General features: G+C 38.7%; 2 protein-coding genes across 4 annotated transcripts in view; one reads left to right on the forward strand and one right to left on the reverse strand.

Annotated features, from left to right (window-relative positions):
- Positions 1-9: 9 nt before the first annotated feature.
- On the reverse strand, positions 10-14,684 carry LOC146474465 (Golgi-associated PDZ and coiled-coil motif-containing protein-like). The gene is made up of 7 exons (XM_085117063.1): positions 14,441-14,684; positions 8,277-8,441; positions 6,297-6,472; positions 5,324-5,615; positions 2,181-2,434; positions 1,560-1,697; positions 10-917 (listed from the first exon to the last, which is right to left on the reverse strand). The coding sequence occupies exons 1-7, from the start codon at positions 14,669-14,671 to the stop codon at positions 611-613; spliced, it is 1,563 nt and encodes a 520-aa protein (XP_084973189.1). The 5' UTR covers positions 14,672-14,684; the 3' UTR covers positions 10-610.
- Positions 14,685-19,045: 4,361 nt separating this feature from the next.
- The window catches only part of LOC146474466 (uncharacterized), a 32,148-nt gene continuing 29,695 nt past the window's right edge, over positions 19,046-21,498 (forward strand). For all 3 annotated transcript variants that reach the window (XM_085117067.1, XM_085117064.1, XM_085117066.1), the window contains exon 1: positions 19,046-19,191. The gene's annotated coding sequence lies outside the window, so the exon portion shown is untranslated. The remainder of the gene's footprint in view (positions 19,192-21,498) is intronic.

Below are 21,498 nucleotides of genomic sequence, written 5' to 3' on the forward strand. Positions count from 1 at the left end.
ATGTTTTATGCACGTCTGCATGAGGCCTTCGCAGTGTTGATGAATAGGCTGTTGAGGAGCATTTTGATAGATGCAGATGTAGACGTTATGTTCGGGGTGGAGCGCAGTGTGACGACCCAAACCAGCTGCGTTGGAGATAACGCAATCTTTCCTCCCCAAGGAAAGATTGGAGGAAAGATTGCGTGACGAGCCAAAAGAGCGTCTACGAGGGAGGCTACATAGGAAACTACTTTCTATTTTAATGAATACTAATCTAAACCCTAACTCCTTTCCGCCAAACTAACGATGCACCGTCTAGCCTCCCTCACTGACATACTTCAGGTCTGTCATTGCGCAGAAACTGTTTGTCACGTAGAATTTCCTCACCAAGGAACAGCTGCGTGACAACGCAAGACGTTAATAACTGGAAATTATCTCGTTGCAGCAAACTTTTTACTACAACGTAATTTTAAGATTTTGGAAAGGCGGTATTTTATGACACTGAATTCTTATGAATTTGAAGAATTTTCGAAATCTTTCACTGATAAATAAGTGACTTATTAGCAACATGATTGTTTTTGCAATTTCAAATGATGGCAAAAAAAATATGAATCGGTGTTTAATACTCCTGCTACGTTGTTGGAGAAAACAGTTCTGAGCTTGCATCGCTCCCGTCAGATGGCGCCTGTATCAAAGGTTCTAATCGTCCGACATTTATGGCCCCAGTCTGCTGCGGAGAGAGTGTTGATGCTAAGGATAATGATGACTGTGAGCTGGATCGTGAAGATGAGTTGGAGTGACTGCCTCTACTGTCGACTGAGGTTGAAAACGTTTCCGGTATCATTGCTGGATTGCTGTACTTTTTCGCTGATTCTGGCGATATGCTGACTGGTTGGGCTGCACCGGGGTGGGATGGGAGCATGCGCTGTGATGACGGACTGGAGAGAGTACAAAAGATTGCGTCAGATAACATATAAAGGGATTAAAGCGAACCGTCACTTAACAAAAAATTGAAGCCAGAGAGGGTACCCCCTTCATTTCATTACTGTGCATGCATTCTGCATACATTCTACATTTTCGCTCGCACGTCACGCACTCCTTCCCCTCCTGTGGGAAGTGCGTGACACAACAACTGTTTTAACCCTTTAAGCCCTAAGAGTGATCAGCATCAAATTTGCGATATCTATGCTTATTCAACCCCCAGTTAAGGATATGATCACCCAGGGTGAATTTTCTTGATATTTAATAACTGTTCCCCAGTACTTTTAATAAAAAAAAAGTATGGGGATAAGATAGGAGAATTTATTCTTTGATGTTAAGAGTTATAAAAGGGTTAAGGTGTCGACTTGGTGTTTTCGTTTGTATGTCCAATAATAAACAAAACCCAAAAATATGTGTAAACTCCTAAAAAGGTCCTTTGAACGAAAAAAACGCATAACACCATGCGGGCCTTATATCTAGAATTTTATTGTACATACATAAGCTGATGGAGCTAAACGTAGCTGATTAAGCTAAGCGTCAACCCCACGTTAAATAAAGTATCGTATCGTATCGCATACATGTATCTGAAAGAGTCTTACTTGCGGTGTATATGATCACTGTCAGTATCTGGAGCTAAGCTCTGGTTTGAGGCGGGATCTCTTTTTGAGTTTGTCATGTATACATCACCATTGGATAGTTCATTTGCAGGGTCTTCCACTCTACCAAGCATGCTGTACCTGTGTCAAAACAATACGGTACTTCCACAACTGGGCACTTCACTCTGTCCAGGAGAGACCTTTATTTATTCTAGAGTGCAGTATTACTGGATTATCATAAGCACAAACAAAAATACATGTATATTGGCACACAGAATGTACAAAAATCAGTGTATAAAACATTGCGAACATATTTTCACCAAGAAAAGCTATGTTCCTAATAAAAAGCGATTTCAAAAGTTATTATGGATACCTTTTACAAACATGGCAGCCGTTTTACATTATTTTGAGATCGTTCCCATTTACCTTCATTGCCAGCCCTAGGATAAACTCTTATCACCGTGCGTGTATCTACAGCCGGGCACACATACACAAGAGGGCAATCTCGAGTACAAGAGAGATCTTATACCAAAACACACCTAGGACTTGTGAACAATTGATGAGAAACAGCTGTATTCACATTACCATTATCATTATTAATATCGATTGTTGAATTACATGTACCTCTGACTTTCATCCTCTTCCCACGTATCCTCATCGTCACTAGAATCATCCGGTGCAACGTACAAAACCTCTAGTGTGATCTCACCATGTACTGTAGATAAAACTCTAACAGCTTCACTGTGTTTGGCTTCTTGTAGATCAATACCATTAACAGCTAGTATGGCATCACCGACATATAATCCCCCAGATCTGTCTACTGGTAAACCTCCATGGATCTCTGATACAATTATAGGTACACCATGTTCCTTTCCACCCTTAAATTATGCAATGAACAGTTATGGTCGTCATATTACCATTTCTAGTATACCAAAATTGCTACTTCGACTTACAGTCTTAAAGCAGAAAACGTTTAAAAGTGTGTAAGAAATTGGCATACATCACTTTATTATGGTTGGCGAAATGGTGCAAAATTCAGGATTAATATTCATTCACATTCAGCTATAATATCCATTCACATTCACGATTAATATTTTGATTAACAAATAAAACCGTTCACATTCAGCATTTATATCTATGTTCTGGATCAATATTGGTTCACATTCAAGATTTGTATTCGTTCAGTAGTTATAACTTCATCCACATTCAGCTATTGTATAGGTTCACATTCACAGTGCGCCGAATGGTGCAAAATTCACAAAATATTTCCATTCAGCAATTTCTGCGCATCGTATCTTGCGCGCACCACGTGATATGAAATGACCTCGTACCCAGAGCCCGCGCTTTCGTGATCAAAATGGCGGATGGGTGAACGGACCGAACTAAATGATGTCTTTGATTGAGAACTTTTTTTGGAGCAATACTTGACGTCCTTGTACGTCCTGTTGAGTTGTGGTTAAAATGTGTGATTAGGTGGTTCAAGAAAGTGAAGTTAACCACTTGAAAGTAACATTCCTTTGCAAGTCTTTCAATCTCAGTATTGACAGGTTTGTTTTGATAAAATTCCATGGGTGTTCATTTCCTCCTATTTGAAACTTTAACCATCCTTGTTGGTGCTGATTGCAAAACAGATTCACTGTACATGTCACGCACACTAGAATGATAACATGATTAATATCAGTTGTGCCACATTTTAAGTGACTGTGAATTCAATTTATTATCATTACAAACCAGCAGCAGTGTGGTCTAGACTTTGAGCTCATTTTGTTTTTTTCAGCTCTGAAATTTTCAAATAGGAAAAGTTCTTATAAACTGTTTAAATTATGTGATGATTCAGCTATTGTAGCTATTAAAATACTTGTTGTTATTACATTGCAAGATCATTTAATCAGACTTTTGAAAGCTTGATAGAGCGGGTTTCAGTTGAGTGTCGAAAAGTAATTATTTTCTAATTACTACGCTTTGTGTTTGCTTCAAAAAAATCGCGCCACTTTCTTCACCAATCGAAAGTAACCCCCCCCCCCCCCCCCAAAAAAAAAAAAAAAAAAAAAACAATTACTTGCACACAGTTTCCTGCGCTTGGCGGCGTTTACATATATTTGCTACTAGCTCTAATTGGTTAATTGAGTTTTCAGTGTCTGTTGTGATTGGTCTGATTAATTACTTGATTCAGTTTGGTTTTGCGACACTCATTTGAAAACCGCTATATAACATGGAACTGTGAGGTGGCATTAAATTGCGATAGCTGGTCCTAATTATATAAGTGATCGACTTTGATATTTGGTATCTGCCATTTGGTAGGGTAAAATGTTTTAATTGTTATGTTCAGGTTAGACTATTGAAAATTTAAATAATTATTAGTACAAGAGAAAGTAAAATTTATATATTGAAATACATAAACTTCGTCACAATGTTATCTTACATTTCGTCAGTTAGGGTGAATACCCTGTAACATCCTGTAGTCCATACTCCACCACGCGATGCCTCAAAGTCCAACGTGATGCTAGAAGCATTCTAGCTATTTCAGTCCAGAGAAGGCCCAATGAGCGAAGATTGATCAGCACGTCTTCTGGTATTTCAAGCCTTGGTCTACCTCTATCCCCATTTCTTTCCACTGTTGGACCGACTAGCGAATACAGAGCAAGATCGGTACACCTCGAACTAATCTGGACTGCTTCCCGACAGTCAGTATCAGGTGTTTCCCATAATGTTTCACTTTCGTCAAGGACGTCAAGTATTACTCCAAAAAAAAAGTTCCCAATCAGAGACATCATATAGTTCGGTCCGTTCACCTGCATCCTCCATTGTGATCACGAAAGCGCGGGCTCTGGGTACGAGGTCATTTTATATCACGTGGTGCGTACAAGATACGATGCGCAGAAATTGCTGAATGGGAATATTTTGTGAATTTTGCACCATTCGGCGTACTGTGAATGTGAACCGATACAATAGCTGAATGTGGATGAAGTTAAAACTACTGAACGAAAACAAATCTTGAATGTGAACCAATATTGATCCAGAATATAGATATAAATGCAGAATGTGAACGGTTTTATTTGTTAATCAAAATATCAATCGTGAATGTGAATGGATATTGAGTTGCTGAATTTTGCACCATGTCGCCATCCATACTTTATGTCAATCACACATTACGGTAGGCTCGATTACCAGCCGCTGTTCAGGATAATGAGCCTGTACTCACCCAATACATGTACATGTGTACTTACAAGTACAAAACTGCTTCAAAATTGGCCAGTAATACAACATGACCATTAAACAGTACAAAAATTGGTCATGGTTGGGGGACGCAGACAGAAATAGATGATATGTACATGATGGAAATTCTCGGAAAAAAAATTTCTGAGCCCCCAGCAGGAATCGAACCCACGACCTTACTAGTCTGGATACTCTACCCACTGATCTATGGGTGACTCATATGGTGAGCAGGTCACAGGTTTGGGGTTAGAAGTCTCAGGACTTCGCATCTCACAAGTATACTGGACACTCATTATATAAGCGAATTACCTGCATCATGCAGGCACATTAAACACTAAATTACCTGCATCTCACAAGCACATTAAACAAGCCTTGTGTACACTTAGAAATTTAGCGAACCAGCCAATCACCCAATGCTATGAAATAGATGATATATGTACACAATGGAAATTCTCTCTCCCGAGAATTTCCATTGTGTACAAATCATCTATTTCATAGCACTGGGTGGTTGGCTGGGTCACTTAAAGTTGGTTAAAGCTGTAGATTCTTACTGTAATAGATATGCCCAGTCCCTCTGTTTTGTCCTTATGAATCACAACTGTTCTGGGTTCACCAATCCCCCTCCTCTTCCTTGCTTTACTTTCAGCATCCTCTTCTTCATTGATGGACTCAGGTTGGGGTGGTGGTGGTGCTGGCGTCTTGTTGTTGGGGTCCTTGCGGCCTCTGCATGCTCTGATCACAGTTTTGTGTCTATGCAAATGTATTTCAGCTTCAATCTGGTTCCACAGTTGATCGTGTTCACTGCCTCTCATATCACGCCCAAGAAGCTGAATTTGTTGGATTCTGAAAAGAAGTACAGTTCACACAAATTATTTGATTCAGTACTCACAAGGCCATTCCCTAAGAAAAAAATTACAAGGAGCCTTCAAGACCAAAAGCCGAGAGGCCAACATGTGAAGTGTTAGGTGCACCTGCAAAAAGTTGGCACCCAGAACATTTTCTTGAATCCCCCAGGCTACCAGGACCCTGTTAGGCAACAGCCTTGACTGACAGTTAATTTCTTGACCTGAGGTCACATCAGACACTTGTACAACAGATGAATCCAGTACAATGAACATTCATCTTTTTCTTAGCAATGACTCACATCTTCAATAAATGTTACAGGAAAATGGCTTTTAAAATTTCTCATGAATTTAAGGATAAAAATTCATCAACTCACCAACAGCAAGCAACCACAGATGATGGAGCAAAATATCGAAAATGTTTTATACCGCCCTGATTTAGTTTTAGTGTTACTGCTAGCACAAACTGCTGATGTCTGTGGCATTATTCAAGCAACTTTTTACCATATGGTTTTTGGTTGTAATCACTTCTTAACTGAAGGTTTGTACAGAAGTTCTCACAGAATGTTGGTCATTAATTTGAAGTTCTTCCTTGCAATTTGCTATATTAGAACTTATAACTGGCTATCTTTCAGCCCCACCCCAGCCCACCCCCCTAAACACAGCAGAAAGTCCATGGTACCTTCCAGCCAGTTCTTTATCAAGGTACTTGGCAGCCAGTCTTGCTCCATACACTTCACCTTGAAGTGAAAATATATGGTTCCGCAGCGCTGTATTTTCTTTCTCCAGCTGTTTGATTTGACAGTCCATACGCGCTTCTTTCATTGCATTATTCTTGTATCTGGTCATTTCACTTTCCTGCAAAAATATATGAAAGTTCAGAATACAGTGTAACTCAGACCTTGAGATTTTGATTTTACAGGTGGCAATCCTGTCTATAGTCTGTAGCATTTCCTTTTAATCACATCAGTGATCAAGCAGGTGACGAGAGAAGTCCTGGAAATGGCCTGTTATAGAATCAGATTAAGGTTTTGACAAGCAAAGCAGAATTAATGAAACTTGGAATCAAGTAGATAGTGTATTGTTTATTAAAGGTGCATGTAATTATATCTCATAAGGCTCACTCAGAACAAGTGTGCATAAAAAAATCAGTTTATTTAAGTGTCAATGTATTTAGTACTGAGCACTAATTGGGGACACTTTCCAGATAGAATTGGAATTTGCATGCAGAAGTGTTGGCTTTTAAGGATCGAGAGGAGAAAACTAGAGTACCCGAAGAAAAACCTCTCGGAGCAAGGACAAGAACCACCAACAAACCCAACCCACATATGATGCCAAGTCTGGGAATCAAACCCGGATCAGATTAGTGGGAGGCAAGTGCTCTTACCAGTCTGTGCCATCCCTGCTCCCCATAACATTTTGCATTATTGCAACTACAACATCATTAATAAGAAAAGTGTTGTGAGTGAGTGAAGTCCCAAAACATCCAATAAATGTAATAAACGAGGAAGGAAAATCAAAATTTAAAGCTTTAACCATTAAGGAATTTCCTAAAACGCAAAAATTAACATGCAGTTTTTCACAGGCTACCAGCAACAGGATGTTGTCTGTGAAGTGTTACATGCTAGCACGCACCCATTCCCTGAAAATAATAACTGATACTAAAAATTCGTATAATTATGTGGTCCTTTGATATAATAATTGTAGTAAAAATTCTAACATTTAAAAAACTAACAGAACTGTTTGGTGAATTTGACTGCTCATCTGTTTCCTGTAAACCAACAAATTTTCATTACAAAAATAATTGGACCAATTATTGGTCCAATACTTGTGTACATGATTGTACATACTTCATGCTATTAAAGGGTAATCTGGGAATGTCCTTTTAATCCAAATATTTTATCTCTTAGGTGTTATAAGGGCCAGTGGTGCCTCATTTTCATAAGTCGTGATTAAGGACTCTGGAGTTTTTAGCACAGTTTCCCCTTAATTAAAAAGGTATTTTGTGTGTTTAATGACTATGTGGTAAAAACAGATGTTACCAAGGGCTATTGGAATCCAAAAAGATAATAAATACTACTGGGGGTGATGATGCATTTGTTCTTGAGAAAATTTGAAGCTTCAATCTGGGAAACAAAAGATGCCATTTTGTTATCATTTTAAAGCTTTAAATAGAATTATTGTACAGTTGCATAAAAAGTCTCTCTAAAATATCCATAATAAAATTTTATTGCAGTAATGCCTCAATTTTCTTGTTGGATTCCAATTAAAGAAATACCTTCAATCATGGACAAAAGTTGTTGAGACATATGAAAATTACCAACCTTTTTTCCACAGTTGTAAATTCTCCTCCACTCACCCCTCATGAAAGGTACAGTAGCTTCCCGTTCCCCCTTTTTCAATGTTGGAAACAAATAAACATCCAGGAAGGGTTTTGCAACATTGTTTGGGGGAAATGGGGTGACTACAGATGAAAAAGGTGTTTTCATTCAAATACAAAATACCATTGTTAGTTTGAAAGCGTTAGCTTTGGTAAAATTAATTGTCTCAACACTTCTGTCCATGATTGTAGCCTGGGAGAGCAGATGCTTTTTCCAGCTTTCGTTTCACGGCTTTAAAGTCAGGAAAAAGAGTGTATGCGAAGGAACAATGTTTTACTTACAAGTTTGTTTTTGATATTTTCCGAGTCATTGGGCATTCCAGAGTTAGAGTGTAACTGAAGTTGAACAGCATGCAGTTGAAGTAGCAGATTGTTAACTTCCTTCTCCAACACTTGTTTTGCAGCTCTTTCTTCAACCAAGTCATGCCTAAGAGCAACTAACTCAGCCTGAAAAAGAATAGAAAAGAAAATATTAGTAATAATAATAATAATAATAATAATAATAATAACTACTTATATAGCGCTTATCCAGTTCTGTTCTAAGCGCTTTACAAAGTAAAAATCATATTTGTTTAAAATAATTCGAAAAAAGATGAGTCTTAAGTTTACGTTTAAAAACATTTAAATTGTCACAATTACGGATGTCGATAGGTAATTTGTTCCAGAGTTCTGGGGCCGAAACAGCGAAAGCTCTGGAGCCATACGACTTTAGATTATGGTTAACATGACATAGGCGAAATGCGTCTGACGACGATCGGAGCGTTCTTGAAGTTGTATAGCAGCGTATCAGGTCTTGTATGTAGATGGGGGACTGTTGGTGAAGAGCTTTGTGGGTGAGCAGAATTATTTTGAATTTGATTCGCTCGGAAACTGGAAGCCAGTGGAGTTCAAATAAAATAGGGGTTATGTGGTCATACTTGCGAGAGCCTGTGATCAGTCGAGCCGCGGCATTCTGTACTGACTGAAGCTTTTTAATGACATATTTCGGAACATTGTATAAGAGAGAGTTACAGTGATCCAACTTAAGAATAAACCCAAGATCCAGAGTACAGACAATAAAAATGACGTCAGATGTAACGCATGTGCTTTCTCAAAAAAAGCCAATTCAATTCAATACAACCCAACACCTGCCAGAGCTCCAACAAATAATGTGTTGTGAATAGTATTTTAACAATATTCACCGAAGGCGAAGTAAATATTGGTGAATATTCCCGGAGGCGAAGTCAAGGGGAATATTCACCAATATTTACATCGCCTTCGGCAAATTGTTTTAGTATAATTACTCAGGTAATTATCAGAGAAGAACAAGAACCGGTCAAAAAATGTTGAATTTGTTTGTTTGTTTCAAATTGTCACGCGTCAATGAACAGAGACACGCAGCCTGCCAATCACATGCTCAATCGAAATCACATGTTCTATCAATAAACTGCACATGCCTCAAGCAGAATGTCAGTATTCTTTCCATGTAACTGCTGCTTCATTGAGACGAAGCATTGACTTCTGTGAATGAATGTTGGGTTTCTCCGACCTGTTTACCAAAATAGATGGAGATGAACCAGGCTGTTTGTTGTAAAACTCGAGGATCACACGTGTTAGTGATAGCACGTAATTATCACACAACTTCTTGTTGATAGTTTTGCCGTCAAGTACTGTCAGTGGTCAAAATGTATCATTTGTCAAATTGCTGAAAACATTACTTTAATGAGCTTTGCAATTTGGAAATATTTCCCCACAACAGATGAGTATTGCAATCCCACATACAAATTACATAATACTAGTAATAATCAAAGATTTAGGGAGTGTGTTCAAAAATCTCGATTCCAGGCTCTCTCTCCTTTGCCAAGTTGGTGATGATGTCACCCACCCCTGCAAAATCTGCGGGGGATGCCAGACACAAATTCCAAGATCCATTGATTCATTCATTTATTGTCCCATATGATTTCAACTCCAAATGCAATGAGGAGTGCGTTTTGTACTATGTCAAATATAATTACCTTCTAATCAATACAACTTTTATCGAGTAGCCATCTACATGTACTTTCAATCTTATTGAAAGCCTGGTCTGTAATTGGAATTTTACAGTAGCTAGTCCAAACATGTCTCATTAGATGAATCAACTCTATCACCTGCCTAATCCTAACACTTTTACCATGTCATTCAACAAGCTATTCAAAAACTGGTCTGCAACAGAAAGCCAAAAGCAATGCCCTCTGCTGATTTTAAAATTGACAATATAATTTAAATTAGAAATTGTAGACCTTTCAAAAACATTTTCCACGCTAAAATCTTCAAAACATTACTGTACAAAACATGGACGAACATTCAATCTTAGCCCAAAAAGTACATGACTACTCATTGTACTGTAGGGGTTTATACATGTACATGTAGTTCCCAGGGGCCGCACTCACATATTTTAATGTCGGCGGGGTCCGAAGGATTTTTTTGGGTCTGACATTTTGGCCAAAAGGGATTTTTTGGGGTCTATGAAAGATGCCGGGATTTTTTGGGGTCGCGAAAACAACACAGGGATTTTTTTGGCTATTGTATTTTTCATCAGCTCAAATCAACAATAACATAAGTGCAATTTACTGCTTGAGTGGTATTACAGGATATTTCTGAGATTGTAATCTATTTGTTTTAGGGAAGATATTAGGCCCGGTTCAGACGCCGTACTTCACATGAGCCGAAACAAATTCAATGAATTAAGTTCATGTGAAGTATGGCGTCTGAATCAATTCAGAACGGCCAATTTAATTCGGATCGGCTCAGCAATTTTTCCCGCCTGGCTCAGCCGGGAATAACGGCTGTGCCATGAGCCGAATCGAATGCATAAGTTATTATAATGTATTTTCCCAACGGTTTTCCCTTATAACATGCGTAGAAGAGTGTTGAAGAAAAAAATAACAGGGCGGCCTGGCGGGCAAAACTTTCTGTGAAGAGTTCTAGCGAAGCTGACATGTGTAGTTCGTGTTTTAGCACGAAAAAAAATATAAATGTATGAAATGTAAATTCCCATTTGCAACAACTGTTCGATTTTTGAGGAAGATGAAGATTCCTCGGATTCTCCTAGCTTTTTGCTGAGTTTTCCAGTATTTTTCGCAGAAAAAAGGCTCTTGTTTGCATTTTGTTACCAGCGTCCGCCATGTTCCAGCTGTGTTTACAAGGTATGTTTCACCGCTGACCCGAATCCGCAATTTTTAGGGGAATTAATTTTGGCTGAATTAAGTTCGGCGCCTGAATCAATTCAGCCGGGATTAATTAATTTGCGTCGGTCTAAATTCGAATTCGATTCGGCTCATGTGAAGTACGGCGTCTGAACCGGGCCTAACTAATAAAATTTGCTAATGCAAAAAAACACTAAGGAATTTTTTTGGGTACACAAATTCTGAATTTGGGATTTTTTTGGGTACAAAATATGAACCTCTGTCATTAAAATATGTGAGTGGGGCCCCTGGGATGTAGTTACACTTTCTGCAGTTTAACAAAAATGAAATCAGTGGTTTGAAGAAATGTTAACCAACACTAAAATTAGGCTACATATATAATAATTGTCACTGAATGAGATGAGATAATGAGTAATCCAGCCACAAATCTTTTGACTGCTGCATCCATGGCGTTTTATAATTCTTTAAAAGAATGTAGTAACAGCTTGTGCAATTACAGCCAAAAATACATGCATAAATGCTACAGCTGTACCTGAGACTAATCACAAAGTTTGATTACAGTACCTACTGTGGGCATTAAATCACTGATTTCTCACAGCTAATTTCATTGTTAGGTTAGGTGTGAGTTATTTACACCAGTAAATAATATTATTATATATAATAAAAAAAATATTATTACCATTGTTATTTGTAGTTCACTATAATTGTATATTTACGGACATTTTGGCTGATGGAGACTATTTTGTACAAACAGAACTGAATTTTTGACAGACAACTCAACATAACGTTGGTTGACAAAATTAATGTTCAACATTGTTCGATAAGTGCCTTGCTGAAAACAAGGTTTAAACACGTTTGTTTAAAGGAAAAAAGACGGTTTCCATCCACACCATAGTAAAAAAAAAATAATAAAAAAATTACAGCATGCATTCGACATTTTAAACAACAGAAAATAGCAATGACTTTCCTAATTCATTCAGCAAGTCATATCATGTTTAAATTTGTTGGAAAAAAATTTAACCTTTGCTTTCAAAATGATGCAAAAGTACCTGTATATGCTGATGCAGGTTTTGTTTATTGTTCAATTCATTTACTTCAAGTGGCTGTAAGGGAAGATCTTTACTTTCGAGGCGATTAAAAGGAAGAAAAGCTTTGCTAACAAAACCGCTAAAATCACCACTAAATCTCACAAAAGCATTCAAAGACTAGAGCATCAAGCTACAATGCAACAGTGATGTGCTTAAGCTGGGCCTGCACTCATGAACTGGACTGCTGGCCAGTCAGACGAAAGATTAACCACTGACAGGATAGAAATCCTAAAATGTGCAGTTCCAAAAAAAATCCAACCCCCCCCCCATGGAAGGTCATTGGAAATTCCTAGCGGGAGGGGTTCTTACAAATAAAAATTTTAGATGCAACGTAGGAGCTAAAATGGAATTTCCTGAGGAGGGGGGGGGGGGCATTGATGGCATTACGAAATTGCGCCCATTGAAACACATCGCCCGATAAAAGTGGGGTACCATGAGGCTTTTCGAGCATTACAAAGCGTGCCGCTGCTGGCGATATCTTTTGTCTCGCAGCATGAATCCTCAAGAGTGTTCAATTATTTGTTTGCACGAGAAGAAGGAGTTTACGTAAGGAAAGTCCGAAACGGTAGCAGCGCCCTTTGAAAGGAACATATTAAAGTTCTAACATAGAATGTGGTTGATTTAGGATCATTTCATTCAAAATCTTCGCTTGGAATCGCAGTATATTGCCGTAAAAACACGCTTCGCTGATTGAAAATTACATGCACATTTGCTTGATTCCGCCGTGCTGCTCGATTATGCAAATTCCTTTCAATTCACTGGAGACTGTGATTATCTGTTTTCCTCCTTTTTTATCGCAATGATAGCATACATAATGTCCATTCTTATTGGGAACTGTCGTTTGTCATCGAATAACCTAAAAATCATCACTTCCTTGATAGCACAGGGCAATTTTTTATTTATTTTAGTTTAGTCACGCAACTTCTGCTGATAAACTTCGCCTTTCGTTCTTTTGTGTTGCGTTATTTTTTCTATTATGTTTCAATGAATAGATGCATCCCGCGAAATTGACACTTTAACAATACCATACACAAAAGACTGCTATGATTGACATCCAGAATGAAGCTCATTTGCATTTTACGAGCGACGTGTTTCAATGGGCGCGATTTCGTAATGGGGTGCAAAACAAAAAACCTTCAATGAGGTGAGTATGGATATTTTCTGGAACTGCACAATACAGTGTATATGTTGAAGGTTAAAATGAATCCAGGTTAAAATGATTTCAACCTAGGTTGATTTGTATTTTCCTTTGTTAAGGTTGGGTAATTTACATCTGAAACAAAGGAAAATACAAATCAACCTAGGTTGAAATCATTTTAACCTGGGATTCATTTTAACCTACAACATATATTGACCTGAAAGCTGGGCAATACATGCATGTGTCATTTCACCTAAAATGCCCCTTTTTATTACTATAAATAACAATTAAATTAAACCATTATTTTCCTATAAGATACAATCCATGCAAATTTTGCAAGAATAAATTTTTGGTTGTTTAAATTGTGCAAATAATGGTGACACCTCTGATGTTGCAATGCTTGGAGTGATCATGCTTGGCAGTTCTTTCTGATAGAACAATAACAATTTGACAGCCTTTGGCAAATATATTAGATCAACTACAGCAGTAGCAAACATGATGATTAAATTTTAACTAGTTCCCAAGGTGATATACACACTCCATTTTAAGGAAAATCACATTCAAAAGTGATAATTACATATCAACCTTCTGGATCATTCATCGGTTTTAAAACTAGTGTAAAGAAAGTAAAATTTACCACCAGCGATTGCTTAAAATGCCGTGAAAAGCATCATGATTGAAAATTATTAATAAATGGATGGAAAACACAAACACCAAGAAAACTTAAAAGTTTAGTTCGGATAAAGACGCAGAAATTATATTACTAATTTTTCTGCATAATGTGACTATGAAAATGCTGGGCATTAAGACTGGAAATCCCACAAGTAAGGCCGTCGACAAATGAAATGCTCCAAGGTTATTTCAAAAGCCGCTAAGCTAATTACCAAAAACAATGTACTCGAATTGAATTGACTTTCTGGGACTTGCGTTCAGCGTGACTTCTTCAATTTAAAGAGTCATGTTACGAAGGATTAATCTTATACGCGTAAGCAAGGTCGCCCTCTTTAAAAATGGAGGCAGTTTATCAAAAACAAAAGCGTACTTAGTAAGCCTTACCTCCAACTTTGCATTTCCTTGAAAAATTGTCTGTGCCTTGTGAACGAGCTGCGCAAATGTAGAGGAAAGTTGAGTCATTTTTTGGCGGCCATCGTATGTTATCTCGCTTTGATCAGGGTCAATTTCTCCCAGCAAGATGTCTAAATCAACGAACGTCTTGTCGAATTCTTTTTCTAGAAGATCCAACCAGCGAAACATTGACACAGCGACCGCCATCTTTGAAAACTGCATGTGACGTCAGCGGACAGCGTACGAGTGCAGGCCTAACTCGCCCCAGCCTCTCTCGGGAAAAAAGTTACGGTTTTTAGTTTTTTGAAATACTTTTTATTCTCTACATTTATTCATTTTATTGTTTTGTTTTATTTTATTTGAGGTCTTTATTTTTTTAAAGGAAGTTGCATCGTGGCCTAGTCTGTGTTCAACACCAGTTGATAAAGATATTAATATATTTTTAAATATAATATTGATTGGCTTCGAGTCGTTGTCAAAATTAATTTCGTTGACGTAAAATAAATTTTTTAAGGAATACAATATACCCTAGGCAACACACGAACAAATCATACACTGACACAGCCGATTTCATATTCATACACTTCTCGAACATCTGGCTAATGGTATCATACCACACTTGAGCGGAAATCACGTCAATACTATCAGATCACTCGCCTGCTATCCCTACAGCTATTTAAGAGCGAAAATAATGGGATAAAGTTTAAACGCACGTTTTTCGAAGCAGAAATTCATGACAACGCCTTGCTGCTGCTCCTTATTTTCACTGAATTCCCGGATATTGAAAAAATAATAATAATAATAATAATAATAATAATAATAATAATAATAATAATAATAATAATAATAATAAAAATAATAATAATAACAAAATACAACGGGAAACAATTTAACGCCATGTAAAGCCAGGTCAAGCCACGGACCTATTTTACCCTACCCGCCTAGAAATGCCCTTTAAAACATACGTACGTTTTGGGCCTTAATTATAACTTTAAAGCTGCAAAAGCCGTGAACGTAGATCCTGCTTGCTCGTACGTTGGATCTCACAGGAGATCTAATCAGCCAAACTTGAAAAATAGACTATGAGAAGTCCAAAGACTACTGCAAGGCTGACACAACTTAATATATTTTAAAACAATATTTCGGCTGGCCAAACCAGCCTTCTTCAGGTTTAGATGTTACTAAATTATATAAATAAAATTACAATATTATATTATGGCGGATGTTGCAATACATAGGAGCGGCGGAAATGACGTTTACAAGGTGGTACCAAAAGATAATAAAATAAGTAAAATAAACTAAAAAATAAAAAAATTACAATTCATCACGTCCGGTTCAAACCGTGGGGTTCCAAGGTCCCCGCTAAATCTATAAGTAAAGACTCTCTGGCTTTTCTGATTGAATCACGTGAGGAGTGGATAACTTCAAATGGTATCCGTATTTTCTCGATTAAACGCCGGACCCCGATTAAACGCCAGCTTCGTTTAAACGCCGGGTCAAAACTGCCGATTTTTAAATAAACGCCCCGGGGGGGGGGGGGTTACTTGGGTTTAGTTTTGCTGGGTATGTGCAACTGGCCTCTCAGAGCCCCTGCCCCATTATAGTCCATTTTGTGGCCAGTTATAGACCCCATCTTAGTCACTTTTGGGAAAACGTAATTTTCGCGACCCCAACTAAGTCACTTCCTATTTATGCATCTACTTTATTAATCCTTTAAATAGGTCATCCTAAAATGAATTGAAAGAACGGAATGTAATAATGCAGAGTGATTGTTACATTTAATAAACAACAACTTCTGAACTTTTTAACCGAGAATCCCTACTGAAATAGAATTTTCTTACCTTAAAAATCCGAAAATGTGCGACCCCATTCTAGTAACTCTATTGAAAATGCCACCCCATTCTAGTCAATCCAGTCGTGAAAATGATACCCCATCCAGCGGCACATCCCCATTAGCCTCTTATGAGGAAGTACTCCCCCTGGGATAAATGCCGGGTGCGTTTAATCGGGGCCCCTGCGTTTGATCGGGGTCCCGGCGTTTATTAGGGGTCGAGGTCACAAGGACCGGTTACCGTGAGTAAATATATAGTATAAACCTCTTGAATGGCACTGTTACGACATTCCAAGTACGGTATGCTGTTTTGGTATTTCAATAAACGTTCAAAGGAAGAGCTAAGCTAAATGGAATAGATGTTTTAGTATGTTGAGGATGGCATGCCCTAAGAAGATGTTGGTGTTTATCTGTACTCAGGTTTAGTGTATAGGTCAGATTGTATAGTAACTCGTTGTTGAATTTGGTTAGTTATATGCCTTCGTCTTGTTTTCTGTAGAATTTAACGTCGTTAAGCTGTCGATTAACTCCAACAATTCAACAATTATTGCTATTTACTCCAACAAAACGCAAGCACTCAGCATCAAATGATGCAAGTGAACCCAAATTCGATGAAATAAGACCTGTTAAGTTCACATCAAGACTGTCTGAATATTGTAGAAAAGATATCACAGAGGAGGCAGAAGCTGCCTCACGTTCTTTTTCCCTCACTGGTCATGATCAGTAGTGGCATCTTCAGGAAAACCTTGCTCTAATATCTGATATCGAGCCAAAGAAAAATCTAGGCCTCTGTCTAGGTCTGCCGACTTTTTGAAATTGACTCCTTTTTTGTGTATTTGATGTTTGAGAGAGAATTGGACCGAGTAACCAAAATAAATAGGCAAGGAGCAGTGGGGGAGTGTGGCTGAAGAAAGAAGAAATCGACTTCTTATAAACTTCTCATGATCTCGAACCATCTATTCCATTGGTTCCAAAAGGTTCCCTCCGCAAACAAAGCTCAAAATATGTCCGAAGTTTGTCCATTGGCCATTGTTTTAGAGCGTGTGTCACAGCTCCAGAAGCGGTCGTTGAGTCATTAGTGATACTTTCGTTGGCCTTTTATAATTTTAAGCTTAAATGACCCTAAGGAGGGAGGTGGCTCCCCCCTCCCCTTGGATCTGCCCCCGGGCTCCTTCTTTAACCAAATCCACCGATCCCGATCAGAAATGTTTTGAAATATTTTCAGTGCATGATCCCTAACTTCATCAGCGGGGTCGTTTACCCGTTTTCACCCTTAACTGAAACTCGACGACAAGCGCGGACTGATTGGCTCTCGAGGAGTTAAGGGCCGAAAGGGTGGGCTGGCGAGTTATTGTAAGCAAGCTACTCTCACCTATTTTTACAGTCTCGTTCCCGAACATCATGGTACTTGCATCTGGGAAAGACATTGCACCCTTCGTATTGCTCGTTTGTCCTAATACCACTTATGTGGGGTCGTACTCGGCGTGTAATCAAAACATAGTACTAAGTGAGTTATGTTCCTGAGCCACTGAGAGCCAATTTGATACGATCTGAAGGGAACAACCAACTTTAGATAATAAATGAAGTCAGAAGATAATGAGAAAAATCTGTCTAAAGCCATGACTTGGGAAGCTTCGGACAAGAAGAGTTATCTCTCACCCCGGACGTACCCTAGCCTCCCATGCAGTCGTTTTTAGGGGACTCGTCCCCTAAAACCGACTGCGACTAGACGTACCCCGGTCGTTTGACCGTGGGGAGTGGGGAATTTGAACCGGATTAAATGATCTTTTTTTGTCTAGCGGAATTCGCACGTTGTTTTTATCTGGTTTGTGGATCTTAGAAGTTTTTCATGGACAGGATTTCCCCCTTGTGAGCAAATGGCCCACTCTCAGTTTCGACAGTCACCGCCACGCGGCCAGGGAAAGAAACCACATGAGCAGTGTCAATAAATTTTGTCAGGTCAGTTCAGTGACTAAATGCAAACCCAAACATTTGCATTTTAATATTCGGGGCACGGCGAGGAGTGTACGGTAACATAGTGACAGTCAACCTACGTCACGCATGACCAGTATTTCCGAGAACGGAATCCTCTTTGCAATGCCTGGCATTTGAATGAAATCTTGACGACATTTCTCTGGAAATCTTTCCCAAAAAGACGCATTAACTGAAAAAAAAATCATAACATTCGGGAAACATTTGCGCTTAATGCTGTTATGAAAAGAAAAATTTATAGCTTTATGCCGTTAATAAACCAGGGAAATTTCTACAGGAACTCTAAAATCTCGCTGGCGATGTTCAAAATTGACATGTAATATATCAAACACGAGACACAATGTTTCATCACATATCGAAGACCGAGAAGCGGAGTCGAAAATAGGACGCGTAGCGGAGTATTTTTGACGAACTTCGAGGTTTTTGATATTGTGATGAAACACTGTCACGAGTGTTTGATATAACTTCTCAAACGAACTGATTTTGAAGGGGAAATTAAGGATGCAAAAACAAGGAGTTTCTCATCAGATATCCAAGCCAATGATCTCTTTGTCTTTGGCTGTTGAATGAGTTTGAGAAGTAAAATTTCAAAACTCCGTTCAAATTTAAAAAATACCGGTCACGCCTGTGTCACGCCTGACATAGGTTGACTGTGAGTGCTCAAGCCTCAAATAACAGCCGGAAAAACACACTTTCTTTTTTTTCCGAAATTGCGTACTTTGACCTAGCCTCCCACGTAGTCTTTTTTAGGGAACTCGTATAATACGACTTCCCATAAAAGCGACTGCGCTGGATCGGAGGCTATACTTGACCTGGCAAGTTCGGCAAAGGCTTTTGTTCAGTTCAAGTTTGGCGTCGCATTCAGGGGAAGCTTGGTTGCTGGGAATTAGCACAAAACAAAAAACAAAACGTCGAGAAGGTAAGTTAACGAGAATTTGTTTCACTATTTATATTAAACAAAAAGCACTGATATCACTCGACCAAAGTCTAGCACTTGTACGGCCCATTGGGCAAGTCTCGTATCACTGTTCTCGGAATTCGAAAGTCAAATTAAAGGCTAGATGCCTCAATTCGGTGTGAACCAAAAGAACGGCAAAGCTTTTGGAGTTTGAGCAATTCCCACTGACATTGTCCTCCTTGGCTGTGAATGGCAATTGTTGTAAAACCAACAGGAACCACCAATTGACTCAGGCTTACTCCCTTGGTTTTAATGTTCGGTGGTGAGACTGGTCTAGTACAAAATGCCCTATGGCAGTTGGAGCCGCCAACGGCCTGCAAATGTAGCAATGGAATGCAACGAATAATGTAATGTAATGTAATATGTTATGTGTGGCCATCACCTGGCTGAGGGTGATAAGTGGATCATGGAGTCATAACCGGTATCTTAAGGCTTGGTTCCCACTAGCAACATAATGATCCTAATCATAATCATAAGGGCCGTTGTGTCGCTCGTGTCATAGTGGGAACACAGGAAAACATTATCAGAAAGACGTTTATGATCGACGCAAACATAACCATACGAAGATGTTCAAACATTTTCTTATGATTATGACTAAAGTATGTCTATGATCGGATTATGATCGTTATGTCGCCAGTAGGAACCAAGCCTAAGGAAAATATATAAACCTTGGCAGATGCGATCATTGTTGAAAATGTATCACTGAACACCCATGAACAGGTCCAGCGAAATCATGGAATTGGTCGGCTGTTTCGTCTTCCTGTTTACGACTCAGATGCAGAGCTGAACAATTTACTCCCTGCGTCATCACTGAAGCGCGAGTTCAAACGCACTTGGCTCGCAGTGGGAAAACAAAGTTTGAGATTTCAAACCAAAAAACCATCGCGATATCTAGTTGCAAAGACAACTCAAACACCCAAAGACGCAATTCGCCGGATATCGGCTCGGAAGGCCCAAAATTCAGCTCAGAAATTCGATTGGGCAAATTATATCTCATTTACAATTCGAAATAATAGTATTTCCGAAAAGCCTAGCCTCCCACGCAGTCGTTGTTAGGGGAAGCGTATTACCTCGTGGGGGACTACGTAAAGCCAGCAAGAGCCCAAAAATTTGTTCGTTAAAACTTCCTGCAACTTAACTAAATTTTCAGTTAAAGCACCGAAAGAGATCAAACTGTATTAGTTTACGCATATACGCCCTTAAAAAGCCACAAAATGACCCAGCTTAAATGTAATCTCGAAGGGTGTCCCTGACACAAGACTATTGATCAAAGCGGTGTAGACAGTTTTCAAAATATGCGTGTCGCATGCGCTGGCATTAATCAGCACTGTGAAACCTTGTACCCCGATCAACCAGTACAACGAGGTCCAACTTGTAGATCATCTTTGCAATAATCTCGCTGAGTATAATAACTAGTTTTCGCAACGGGTTAACAGCACAAGACAAGATTATTTGCAATAAATTAAGGAAGAAAAACTAAAAAATGAGCAAGCCATACACTTAATTTAGCAAATTGAGGTCATTTTTTGTGTGTGTGTGTGTCTGCCCTCTTTTTAATGTACTGCGTCATAACATTGTCCAAGCTTAAGTTGTTGTGGAAGGAACTCAACTTTGACAGTGGTATGACGAAATTTATCATCAATAGGAAGACAGACACGTAAAGGACTGACGTCAATTGTTTTTTTTTTGTTTTGTTTTTTTACAAAAAACAAAAAAATTTGGCTTTTGGACAAATTTGGCTCAAAATAGAATGCGAGCAAGAAAGACCGCAAACTGAATCTCATCGTCAAAACAATAGACACAATAGCTATTCCAGTATCCAGCCATCTCCGGTATTCTAGTCTCAGACGGTAATTAATATAATTCCCGCTCAACGCTGTTTTGCAGGGCAAACATTAACAAGCAACCTCAACTTCCTGTTCCATCGTGATCTGACTCAGCTGTATTTTATAGTTTGTTTGTTCTGCATGAAGTTATATAATTCTATTTTTGAGGCTGAATTCAAACCGCATCAGGAACTCAGTAGGGCTGTGTCACATGTTGTGTACATCAAGCATCTTTTTTCCCCTTTCGAACATTTTAGTGAGACAAACGCATGAAGCACTATTCGAACATTTCAGCGGAATTTTTGTCAGAGAATTAAATACATAAATATTAGAAAAATCGAATATTTTTGAGATATAAAGAAAATTCATCCTCGATGAAAAATCCTAAAAATTCAATGCCAAGAAAACTAAACCAGACCTGTATGGTGATATAGCCGTGTGA

The sequence above is a fragment of the Pavona decussata genome, unplaced genomic scaffold (genome assembly GCF_977016875.1).
Source record: "Pavona decussata unplaced genomic scaffold, jaPavDecu1.1 SCAFFOLD_89, whole genome shotgun sequence".
NCBI classification, from domain to species: Eukaryota; Metazoa; Cnidaria; class Anthozoa; order Scleractinia; family Agariciidae; genus Pavona; species Pavona decussata.